General features: G+C 46.4%; 1 protein-coding gene across 5 annotated transcripts in view; it reads left to right on the forward strand.

The window, feature by feature from the left end:
• The window catches only part of Slc35d4 (solute carrier family 35 member D4), a 146,973-nt gene extending 135,294 nt beyond the window's left edge, over positions 1 to 11,679 (forward strand). For 2 of the 5 annotated variants that reach the window (XR_013103844.1, XR_004608215.2), the window contains 2 exons: positions 3,249 to 3,342; positions 8,624 to 8,741. Coding sequence is in view for 2 of the 5 variants with exons in the window: in XM_076912982.1 (XP_076769097.1) it covers positions 8,624 to 8,842 (219 nt within the window). In the remaining 3 variants the exon portion in view is untranslated. Of the gene's footprint in view, positions 1 to 3,248; positions 3,343 to 8,623 lie in introns of all 5 variants that reach the window. The other 3 variants (XM_034517732.2, XM_076912982.1, XM_076912983.1) reach the window with 2 other exon arrangements.
• Positions 11,680 to 13,026: the final 1,347 nt, after the last annotated feature.

The raw sequence follows: 13,026 nt of genomic DNA on the forward strand, positions 1-13,026 counted from the left end.
GGTCTGGGCTGCCTCCAAGGTCCTTGCCTGGGTCCTTGGGCCTACTAAAGCTGGGGGCCATGTTTGTGGTCTGTGCTTTCACCGGAAACCATGTGGAAGGCCATGATCCATGTTTTCACTGATTGTAAAGAACAAGGAATCTATTTTTGCATTGATATTGATGATTGTAGAGGCATAGTTGAGAAAGAGAGACATGGCTAGGCAGTGGTGGCACACACCTTTGATCCCAGCACTTGGGAGGCAGAGGCAGGTGGATTTCTGAGTTCGAGGCCAGCCTTGTCTACAGAGTGAGTTCCAGGACAGTTAGGGCTACACAGAGAAATCCTGTCTCAAAAAACCAAAGAGAGAGAGACAGAGAGAGAGAGAGAGACAGACAGAGACAGAGAGAGAGAGACAGAGAGAGACAGAGAGAGACAGAGACAGAGACAGAGAGACAGACAGAGAGAGACAGAGAGACAGAGAAAGAGACATGGAAGGCTTCTGTGACAACCCACCACTCCACCCCCAAAAAGTAGCAGTGTAAACAGAAGCTGTCAAAAAAAAAAAATGTGATAAGAATGTAGAAGCTATCTGTAAGGCAAAAGACACTGTCAATAAGACAAAACAGCAACCAACAGATTGGGAAAAGATCATTACCAAACCTAGATCCGATAGAGGGCTAATATTCAGTATATACAAAAAACTCAAGAAATTAGACTCCAGGCAACCAAATAACCCTATTTAAAAATGGGGTACAAAGCTAAACAAAGAATTCTCAACTGAGGAAACTCAAATGGCTGAGAAGCACCTTAAGAAATGCTCAACATCCTTAGTCATCAGGGAAATGCAAATCAAAACAACCCTGAGATTCCACCTCACACCAGTCAGAATGGCTAAGATAAAAAACTCAGGTGATAGTAGATGCTGGCAAGGATGTGGAGAAAGAGGAACACTCCTCCATTGTTGGTGGGAATGCAAGCTGGTACAACCACTCTGGAAATCAGTCTGGTGGTTCCTCAAAAAATTGGACATAGCACTACCTGAGGATCCAGCTATACCACTCCTGGGCATATACCCAAAAGATGCTGCAACATATAACAAGGACATATACTCCACTATGTTCATAGCAGCCTTATTTATAATAGCCAGAAGCTGGAAAGAACCCAGATGTTCTTCAACAGAGGAATGGATACAAAAAATGTGGTACATTTACACAATGGAGTACTACTCAGCTATTAAAAATAATGAAGTTGAGAAATTCTTAGGTAAATGGATGGAACTAGAAAATAACATCCTGAGTGAGGTAACCCAATCACAAAAGAACACACATGGTATTTACTCACTGATATGCGGATATTAACCCAAAAGCTTGAAATAGCTAAGATTCAACTAACTGACCACATGAAGCTCATGAAGAAGGAAGACCAAGTGTGGATGCCTCGGTCCTACTTGGAAGGAGTGACAGAATGCTCATGGGAGCAAATATGGTGAAAAAGTGTGGGACAGAAAGTCAAGGAGGGGCCATATGGAGACCGCTTTACCTTGGTATCCGTCCCATGTGCAGTCACCAAAGATAGCCGCTGATATGGATGTCAGGAAGTGCATGCTGACAGGAGCCTGATGTAGCTGTCTCCTCAGAGGTCTGCCAGAGTCTGACATATCCAGAGGCGGATGCTTGCAGCTACCCATTGATCTGATCAAGGGTTCCCAATAGAGAAGTTAGAGGACTGAAGGAGCTGAAAGGGTTGGTAGCCCCAAGAGGAGAGCAACAGTGCCAACCAACCAGAGCTCCCCAGGGTCTAAACCACCAGCCTGGGAACACAAAGAGAGGCACCCATGACTTCAGCTGTATACCTGTATAGGGGAGGATGGCCTTGCCAGGCATGGGTGGGAGAGGAGATCCTTGGTCCCATGAAGGCTGAACACCGAGCCGGGAGGAATTCGATCGTGGGGAGGGAAGAGGGGGGTAGGTGGGGGCACACCCTCGTGGAGGCAGGAGGAGGGGATAGGATAGAGGGTTCCTGGGTGGTGGGGGGAATGGGGTGAGGGGATAAAATCTGAAATGTAAACATAATATCCAATAAAAAATATGAAGAAAAAAAAGAATGTAGAAGCTAGCTCTTCACAATTGGTGGCTTCTGGTGAGGGTGGGGGACAGGAAGGACTCAGCTCTTTTAAGGGGCAGACCACTGAGAGTTTGACCATACTCCAAGGAGGATATAGATAACACAAAATGGACTTTTTTTAAATGTTAGTTTTAATTTTTTGTTTTCTTTTGGGAGGGAGGTCATCAGGGTAGGGTGAGCATGGAAGGACTTCTCGGGAAATGAGAGTGAGGGGGTACGTGATGTGAAACTCCCAAGGACCAACAAAATATTATGTTGAAAACTAAAATCATCTTTTAAAATGTTTACTGAGTGTTACCAGGAGTTGTGGTACACACCTTTAGTCCCAGCACTCGGGAGACAGAGGCAGGTGGATGTCTGCAAGTTTGAAGCCAGCCTGGTTCACATAGTGGGCTCCAGAACAACCAGAGCTACATAGTGAGACTCTGTCTTGGAATAAAACAACTCAAAAGATTATATTGAGTGCTATACACAGCACGTGGGAAAGCTGTCAAAACAGTGTGAGATAATATCTAGTTCTCAAGGGAACGCAAGGGAAACGGAGGCAGAAAGCCTTTCTGGCAGCATAGGGTAGTCATCGTTGGAAAGCCCAGTGGATGTGAAGAGTGGAGGGGAGAGAGGGTGGCAGAGCTCAGAAGGCAAGCCTTGGAACTGTTGCAGGCTGGCCGGCAGGATGCCAGCCCTGTCTCGGGTGGGAAGGGCTTGCTCAGGGTGCAGAATAGGAGAGCCTTTCTCACCCAGAGAAGACAGGACTCGAGGTGCCGATAGTGAGATCAAGGATTCAGAACGGGCTCTAAACCACACAGCTAACCCCATACTTGCTCTCTTGGACCTGAGACAGAATGACAGAAGATGATGCCCTAAAACTGTCCAAAGAGGACACAGGCCTTCTGTATGCAGTATGCATGGATGAATGTGTGTGTCTGTGTGTGCCCATATGAATATGTGTGCCCCAGCATTTATGTGGTGATCAGAAACAACTAAAGGAGTTGGTTCTCTCCTTCTATGGTGTGAGTCCCAGGGACTGAACTCACTTTGTCAGGCTTAGAAGCAGGCACTTTTACCACTGAGTCATCTCACCAGCCCCAAATGCCTGTGTCCTGTCCTGAGGCACTTATGTGCTTTTCCCCTGGATCTTTTTAGATCTGAGAAGATTATACTAGAATTCAAGCCCAGGCCTCAGTGTGTCCAAACTTGCGCAACTAACAAGTACCAGCAAAGATGGTCAGCAGCACAGGTCAGTGTGCAAGATCAAAATACAGAAGACAGGGGAACTAGCTGAAGATTTTCTCTTCCCACCTCCATGGTGCTAGGTTAAATTCTTTTTTTTTTTTGTTTTGTTTTGTTTTGTTTTGTTTTTTTTTTTTGTTTTGTTTTTTTGTTTTTTTGTTTTTTGTTTTTTCAAGACAGGGTTTCTCTGTATAGCCTTGGCTGTCCTGGAACTCACTCGGTAGACCAGGCTGGCCTCGAACTCAGAAACCCACCTGCCTCTGCCTCCCAAGTGTTGGGATTAAAGGCGTGCGCCACCACCTCCCGGCTGTGCACCACCACTGTCCGGCTAGGTTAAATTCTTGACAGTATTTTTCTTTCTTACACATACACTTTCATATTTTTTATAGAATTTAAAAAATGAACCAGAGAAACCCAGGTGTTGTTTGAGCATGGGAAATTGAAGTGAGAAGGCTGTCTGAGATGAGCAAAGGCTAGGGCACACTACTCAACAGGGACTGTCTGGAAGGGACTCTGTCTCCAGGCTGCTTCACATCCTGTGGAGTGGAGGCTGTGCCCTGACAAAATGGAAAGAGCGGGCATTTGGACGCCAATGGAGGAGGCAGCATGTGTGTCTATTGCAGAAAGAACCCTTGGCTTTGGGGCTTTAGAACTTTTGAGGTTAGGGATGGGTTTTCAGCCTCAAAGCATTTTCCAGCCACAAAGTGAGCAAGCAGAAGGGTATGTCACACTGTAACTGCAGCATCTGTCTTTCACCAAGGTGGCTGGACCATGAGAGCTCAAGTACCACCTGGTGGCCAGGGCAGCTCTCAGGTGTCTCCCAGGAATTTAAACTAATCAGAAGTTACAAAGGGCAGGGGTTGCAGGCCTTAAGGTTTTGTTTCTGTGTTTTTATTTGTTTGTTTGTTTTGTTTTATGTTTTAGGCCTATTGCCTTTTCCTGTACAGTTATTGTTTCTTAGGTTTTGATTGATTTTTAAATTTTAAATGAGTCACTAGCATTTAGAAATTAGGTGTTTTCCTTCTACAAATCTAGATTTCCATACCCCTTTGATGACCGACTGTGAGTTTGTGTTGGGTCTGTGACCTCACATGGCAGCAGCTGCGGGGGGGTGGGGGGGGTGGATGACACTCCCCTCGAATGTCCCAGGAGCATGGTCAGGGCCATGCTTCACTTGGCTTGCCTGCCCTCCTGGGAGGGAAGCATCTTAACTGACCAAATTAGGTCATCTAAAGTAGGGGCTCTGGGCTGGCAAGACAGCTCCGTGGGTAAAGGTACCTGCCTCTAAACCCAGCCATTTGAGCTTGATCCAAACTCACAAATTGCTTCAACTCTCACACTCACACATGTGCTCCAGCACACAGGCGCTCACACTCACACATGTGCCCCAGCCCACAGGCACTCACACATATGCCCCAGCACACAGGCACTCACACTCACACATGTGCCCCAGCACACAGGCACTCACACTCACACATGTGCCCCAGCACACAGGCGCTCACACATATGCCCCAGCACACAGACACTCACACAAGTGCCCCAGCACACAGGCGCTCACACATGTGCCCCAGCACACAGGCACTGACACTCACACATGTGGCCCAGCACACAGGCACTCACTCACACATGTGGCCCAGCACACAGGCACTCACTCACACAAGTGCCCCAGCACTCAGGCACTGACATCTCCTCCCTGAGAGGAGAATCACTAGTCCAAGGTTCCGGGAAGTGAGTGGAGAGAATGTTATCTGAACAAGATCCTAAGGAATTTGCCCAGCTTAGCTGAAGTCCTTGGCAGCATCTCCCAGGCAGCCTGGGCATGGCTTTGCAAGTGGCTCTGTGACAGGCAGATGTATAGGCGTCCCCTCCCACCTGCTCCCAGCTTCCTCACTGCTGTGACTCCAGCATCAAGTACTTGCAGATGATTCATCCTTCCAAGGACTGTACCTAAGAGTAGTTACCAGCCTACATACCCAGATGTCAGCATTCAGAGTCTCAATTAAAAGCAACTGTGTCATGTAGCCATTTGTCTTGCTTTCATGATCAGAAGTCTATTTTGAACTCATTAATTTTTTAGATTTATATATAATTCATTTTTAATTAACACAGTTTTATAGTTTACACTGATTCACTCTATTAAAACACTTTAGTAAAGGAGGTTCAACACGTGCAAGAGAGCTCACCTGTGAGCAGTCTCCTGCTGAGGAGGGTTATTTGTGGTACTGCCTCTCTGGGGAGTTTTTAGATCCCAGAGTTTCATTCCCTTTTGGGATGATACAAGTGTCAGGCTGTGGGGAATGACCACATGCATATGCTTCCTTCTGAGGATTTCATGACAACTCTCTACCTTTGGCCCTTGTTCACGGGCCTGCCATTCATCATAGGTGGCCAACTATGACAATCACTCAGATTTTGTCCCCAAGGATCAACAACTCTAAAGAGCTGGAGTGTGAGGTTATGCACACATGCACGCACGCACGCACGCACGCACGCACGCACGCACGCACGCAACACATGCGCGCAACACACGCACACTCCAGTCCTGAGGAGGCTGAGGCTGGAGGATTGTGAGTTTCAGACCAGCCTGTGATACTTAGATTTAGAAAATAAAAAATAAAAAACAAACAAACAACAACAAAAACAAAATAACAAAAAACCCTGTTTTCAGTTATCTTTGAATCAATATATCCTATTCCTCTGATTTTAGGGGTTCTTCTTGGAGACTGCTCAAGTCTTGGCAGACAGAAAATGAATTTAGGAGCCAAGGGAAAATATCCTAATATTCTTTAAATCCCTTTAGTAAATGAAACATGTCAGTTTCCTGTTTGAATTAAATGTTGGCGTCTCATTTTAAAAGACATTATCCAGGGCTCAAGACAGAGTTCAGCTGGTAGCGTGCTTGCCTCTTGCCTAAGGTTGTGTAAAGCCCTGGTTCCTCCCCAGCACCACACCAAACTGGGCATGGTGTTCTTGCTTACATGTTGACTTTAACTACTGAAGACCCTTTATCAGATTGTGAACTTCGTCCCGCAAGGGAAATGAGACATTGGAGAACTACATTCTAGTGAGGTAGTGAGGTAGGGAGGAAAAACCAAGAAGTTGGAATACATACATGCATGCGTGCATGTGCGCACACACATAATGTGTGCTAGGTCTGCACCTAAGGAAAAATACAGTCTGTTGAGCTCAGTAGGAGCTAACTAGGCAGCCATAATAACAGATGTAAGGTGAGACAAGGCCTTTGATCCCCACAGGGGAGGAAAGAGACACTGAAATAACTCTGGAAGAGACACTTGGAATGGGTGTCTGTGGCCACGTGTAATCTGCAGCCTGGGGTTTTTGCCTCCATCTGGTGAAGTGTGTTCAGATTTTGAAGGATGGGGATTACAAGGTTTGCAAACAGCTCAGTCAAGCTCCAACTTAAATAGTTGTAATGCTCCTAAGACTCCAGACCCCAAGTGAGATCCTCCTGCTGTCTGAAAAACAACATCAAAGTTCACCTCCTCAGGGTTCATTTTACCATTTACTAAGCTCCTTGGGCGCTTTAGGAAGTCTCTGCCAAAGGGGTGAATGGGAGGTTATTATACCAGACATTGTTCCTAGGCTACGGGAGAGCAACTGGAGGGCCAGCACAGCCCTGGTCCACTCCTGTGATTAAGGAGGATTAGTGAGAAGCGTTCAAAATGAAACTGTCCCACAGCAGAGCTCTGTGCAGCCTTGCTCATGGGTTGCTGTATCTGTGTGCTTGCCCAGGGACATGAGGAAACATGTGTGACCTTGATTGGATGCTGGGAAGAACAGCAGAGCTACTTCAGATAAAGGAATGGCACTTCCAAGGAGAGCTTGTGGAGGCAAAGAATGGCTCCCCCCACCCCCCATTCTTTACCAAAGAGAACAGGTGACAGAAAGCCCTCAGCTCCTGGGCTCCCAAACTAGCTAAGAGACAAGCAAGATCCCCGTCTTCACACATGGGCATCGCTAGGTATGGTCTTTTGAAACTTGGGCCGTGACAATGTTTCACAAAAGCGGTCCTGTGGCAGTGATTGCAACGCCTTAAGTGCCCATGGTTCCTAAGATACCAATTCCAGCTACAGCCCTGCCAGTTAAATAAAAGTCATCGACTTTTTTCCCCTTCAGGCAGTGATTGAGTAGCCAGCCCACTGCTACTGAGGCAGAGATTGCTGCCCCACAAGCTCATATTAGAGAACAGTCATGTATTTGTTGGTACTCCATTATAGGCCAAGCACAGGTGGCTTCAGATATGTTATCTGTAAGCCTCACACACTCTCTGAGTTGTGGTCACTCCCAGGTAAGGAAACAAAGGCTGGCTAGATCTGAACACATGACTGAGATGATTAGCTCAGTGTGTTCACATGCTCATACCTAGTTCATGCTTGTACTAAAGAACAGAGTGCTACAGATGACCTGGATGTCCGCATCACTCACAGGTTTGCACTGGGAAGGCGCTGCACATGTTTCATAGATTCATCATGTCAGACACGTTAGAAGTACAGAGACACCAGTCTCACAGGGTATGTGCGCTGAGTTTGCATAAGAGAACTGGAATGGTGGGTGGGTAGACAGAGAGGAGGGGAAGAAAGAGAGGGTCTAACCGAAGGGTAGTCGTCACCTCTGAAAAAGCCTTTCACTGACAGGGACCTGCCATTCTCATCCCTTAGCAGTGATCCAGCCTAGCCCCAGAACACAACAGACACCAGATTGTCTATCAAGAAGTTTAAAATAGAAAATGGAAAGACCTTTGGGTGTATACATTTTAGGCATATTAAAGTATCTAATACCTTCTCTCCGGCTGCAGTTCTCACATCTTAATTTTCAAATCGCCGACCACATTTCTTTCTGTGTCGGTGGGAAACCTATGACTCCCATCTCTGTGGTCACCTTTAAATGCTCTGTTAGTCTATTAGAAGCCACACCCTTCTTAATTACAAGGTTGTGTCTGTATAATTTCATATCCCACAATTCCCTTTAGCCAGAAGCCCCCAAGGGTCATGGGAAGTTCTTCCCTGCTTTTTCCTTCAGGGTGTTAACCAGGTCAGGATGTGCGGGACACCGCCCTTCCCTGAGAAGGCCTCCCACACCCTCACTTCCCGCCCAGTGACTGATGTTTTTCCCTCTAGTGACATGATGGATCCTGGGCTATACCTGGACCTAAGCTTGCCTGGGCTGGTCATGGTGGAGCACATCACTCTTCTATGTCGTTTATATGTGTCAGGCAGCATTACCAGCCTGCAGGGTGAGGAGAATTGACCATATGCTACTGTTTGCAGCTTCCTGCTTGGTGGACTTGGCGAGGCCCTGCTGGTTTTCTCAGAGCGGAGGGGTTCCTCATGAAGATGGGCAAGGAGAGGAAGCATGCAGCTTGCTGCTGGAGAACACAGCACCTGGCCTCCCTCTTGAGAGCGATAGAAAGAACACGTTACAGTGAGACCAAGCCGAGGTTTCCAGCTGGACAAAGCTGTGAGCTGCGCGTGCCCCAACCGAGCTGAACACATTGACTGATGGGTCAAACAGTCCATTTTCTTATTACTTAGGGGAATTTCCCAGGGACCTCTGGACCACTGCAGAGAAAGAGTCCATCTTATATGCTGAACCATCCTTTCTGCGGCATCAAGTTCTGTGGGATCAGGAAGCAGAGGATCTTAATGCGATGACCGTCAGCTGGATGGATCCTAACCGCCCCCCACCAGATATTGCTTTGGAATTGATGTCACAATCCATGGAATCTTGTTGCATTTTGGGGAGTTGTTTTGTGTCTTTACATCTTAGAGTCTCTTATACCCTTTGATTTTTTGTTTACCCTGGAGCCCATGCCTACCCACACAAAACAAGACAGAGCATATGTCGGGGCTAGCAAGGGAGCTGGACCAAGCTGGATCTAAAGATCTTTAGCCTGTGAAGTGAGTGGTGACCCTTGTGGTTATGCTGATGTGTTTCCAGTCTCTAAATTTCTCTTGTTCTTTTGAGTTTGTCAGGATGTGTTGACTCTGTAGACCATTGATCACTGGTAGGTTAAGCTGGTGACTAATGGATTACCTGAAGTCTTTTAAGTATTATGTAGTCAGGTGGGTCTTAAACATCTCACCTTCTACCTCTGCCTCCTGAGTGCTGAGATTGCAGGCATTAACTAGCCTGTGCTTAGCTTTTGTCCCTTAAGTTCTTTAATATATGTAATTCCTTCATATCTCAGAAGAGATCTCAAGTCATTGGGCACTGGACTTTATCCCTTATACTAGATTAATAATTAAAGTCTCATAGCTTACACTAGAGAATAAACCACTTTATATAAAATACTCACTTGATTCTCAATTCACTAAGGGTTAAGACAGTGACACTAGATACTTCTTCTCATAGGTTTCATATAACTTGATTGTTCTGGCAAGTCTCAGGTAGTTTTGGTTGTACTGAGGTTGTTTCTTCAGCCCTGAAGTGTAAGAGACCCATGCCAGTGACAGACAGGGACCCTCTGGGCTTTGAGTCTGCTTCTTGTCACAGGCTCAGACCCAGGATTAATGAGGGCAGCTCAATTGTTGGTCATTGTTTTTTTTCCAATTTGTTGGCAAACTGAATGAAATAGGAGGATGGATTTATGTATTTAGAATATGAGGACCTTTAGTCTCTGTCCTTTCCTGATCTCTGCTTATCATTTAAAATGGAAATGTTCCAAGACTTTATGTCTATGTATTTTTCAATTTGCCGTCTTAGAATATTTTTTACATTTATTTATTCTATTATCTTATGTGTATTGTATACTGCATGTGTGCTTGGTACCTGTGAAGGTCAGAAGAAGGCATGAGATTCACAAAAACTGGAGCTATAGACAGTAGTGACTGCCACATCACAGACAGTAGTGACTGCCACATCACAGACAGTAGTGTCTGCCACATCACAGACAGTAGTGTCTGCCACATCACAGACAGTAGTGACTGCCACGTCACAGACAGTAGTGACTGCCACATCACAGACAGTAGTGACTGCCACGTCACAGACAGTAGTGACTGCCACGTCACAGACAGTAGTGACTGCCACGTCACAGACAGTAGTGACTGCCACGTCACAGACAGTAGTGACTGCCACGTCACAGACAGTAGTGAGCTGCCACGTCACAGACAGTAGTGACTGCCACGTCACAGACAGTAGTGAGCTGCCACGTCACAGACAGTAGTGACTGCCACGTCACAGACAGTAGTGACTGCTGTGAATTGAACTCGTGCTCTGCAAGAGTGTTCTTAACCTCTGAGCAGACTCTCCAGCCCTGCAATTTGCTTTTTAAAATTATTTTTATCTTAAATTGTCTGTATGTTTATAAGTATGTGCATAATGAATGCAGGTGCCCCAAGGAGGCCAGAGGAGAATATTGGATCCCCTAGAGTTGGAATTACAGGAAGTTATGAGCTGCCCAGCATGGGTGCTGGGAGACAGACTCTGGTCCTCTACAAGAGCACTGCATATTTTAATTGAGCTGTCTCTCCAGCCTAGAGCTCACATTGGTTCTTCATCTAGTATAGCCAACTAATAAGTATATAGTAATGTCCGATAGATTAAATAGAGAATCGTCATTGTGGTATCTGTCCAGATGTCATCCTGTGCCTGTCCTAAATGGCAGTTAAGCAATGGAGAGTCCTCAGCTGGAAAGAACCAGGGCTACCGATCTTAGCCCCACCCATAGCAGATGGACCTCAAACCCTTTCCTGAGACGTTTCAGACACTTGGTTATAAAGATGTCTAGCACCCAGTGCTTAGTTTTTAAACTACATTCCAGAGGTTCATTGCTCCTGAGACTCGGGTGTTTTTGTTCTGTGCTGACGTGACATGGGACCAGTTGCTACTTCAGTGTACTGACCTGTGTCCTCAGCTTCCATCTGTGTTCTGGGCTTCTTTCTTTAAGGTGTGGCTACCATCTTTTATCCCCTCTCCTCATGTGCAGCTCTGTGCATGAGGGACCCCCTATCACTGCAGCACCCCTGAGCTCTGCTCCGAGGCTCCGGGCCCAGGGTTCCAAGGTAGCCACAGACCTCATGCGTCATGCCTGTTCAGCTCTGAGTTCCTACCAGTTCCATTTTTTGTTTGTTTGTTTTTTGTCAGGGTCTCTGTCATGTAGCCCTGGCTGTCCTACTAGGAGTGTAGGCCAGGCTAGCCAGGAACTAGCCTGCCTTTGCCTCCCAGTGCTGGACTTAAAGGGGCATCCTACCATGCCTGGCTCCAGCTCCATTTCCAAACCAGGATGATGTGTTATTGTTGTTTTCTTGCCTTCTTTCAAGGGAGGCGAAGTATGAGTTAAGACTACACTATCATTATAAAAATCAACCGTTTCTTTTCTTGGTAATTTGCCTCTGTTTTTTTTTTTTCCTTTTTCAACCCCAACAGGAGAGATCTGCAGAAATGGTTGGTTGTGTCCCTGACAGTTCTTAGGGCTGTTGTTGCTGTGTGCATTTTGGTTTTAGAGAGCATCTCCTCTTGTAGCCCAGGCTGGCTCTGAAGTCAGCCTATCTGCTTGCCTCAGACTCTTGAATGTCCATGACTTAAGTTCAGGCCCCTTCTACCACTTTCAGGCCTCTTGGCTCACACCAGTGAAGGCCACAGTCCCTTCTAGACCTGGGATGTCCTGTTCCTGTTGCCACACATAGCAATGGAGAAGTCAATCACCAAATGCCAGATTTGCATTTGTTCTACGTGTAGGGAGCATACTAATTTAACCTTTTAAAAAATGACATCCAATAAAAAGATTTAATATGAAAGTATAAAATAGGTCTGGGCATGGTGACAAATGCCTTTAATCTAAGCACTCAGGAGGCAGAGAAAGGTGGGTCTCTGTGACTTTGAGGCCAGCCTTGTCACCAGAGTTCCAGGCTTTCCAGGGCTGTGTGGTAAGACCCTGTGTCCAAAACAAGTAACTTGAGTCATAAACATTTTGTGCTGAATATGTTAATATACTACATTAATTATCAAATATGAATATAAATATTTTTTACCTTTTAAAATGTTGACATAGGGCACTCAGTTTGCAGACATGGGGCACATTTTATCGTGATCGGTCATCTTGAATTAAGGGCTGTAGTTGGCTACAGTGCTGACTGTCAATGCTTATTGTATTCCACCGAGTCCCTCTCTAGGCTCCAGGCATTTTGTATTATAGGAGACATTTTCTTCATTTTCCAAGAGGAAAAGAAAGATCTGTAATGTCCAGGGCTGCTGCTGCATTAGCTGGCTCAGACAGCATGCCTGATACCACAGCTTAAAAAGAGGCAAGGTGGACTGAGCTTACAGTTTCAGCCTGTTGTTCAAGGAGGACACTGTTGAACATCTGGGTAGCCAGAGGTGAGGAGAGGTGGGGAGAGGGAGAAAAAGAGAGAGACGGGGGGTGGGGTGGGGTGAGAAGGGGGGAGAGACCTGAGCCAGCTGCCCCTCTGTCGGGCTTCCATGGCTATGAAGACAAGCAGCATTGGGAGACAGAGGATGGGACCAATGATGCTTCCAGGCAGAATGGCTGTCCCCTCAGCCACTGGCCCAGGTAAGGAGTGGACAAGTGCTAGGTGCAGACCCTTGTCTAGCTGCAACAGGCTTGGGCTCCCCCTTGGGTTGTCATTCTGGTGGAGCAGACATGAACAGACTGGGAACTAGCTTGTGGGTCATAACCGGTAGATGTCTGAGTAAATGCCGACAGGTGGTATCC

Source organism: Arvicanthis niloticus, chromosome 14 (assembly GCF_011762505.2).
Source record: "Arvicanthis niloticus isolate mArvNil1 chromosome 14, mArvNil1.pat.X, whole genome shotgun sequence".
Lineage (NCBI taxonomy): Eukaryota > Metazoa > Chordata > Mammalia > Rodentia > Muridae > Arvicanthis > Arvicanthis niloticus.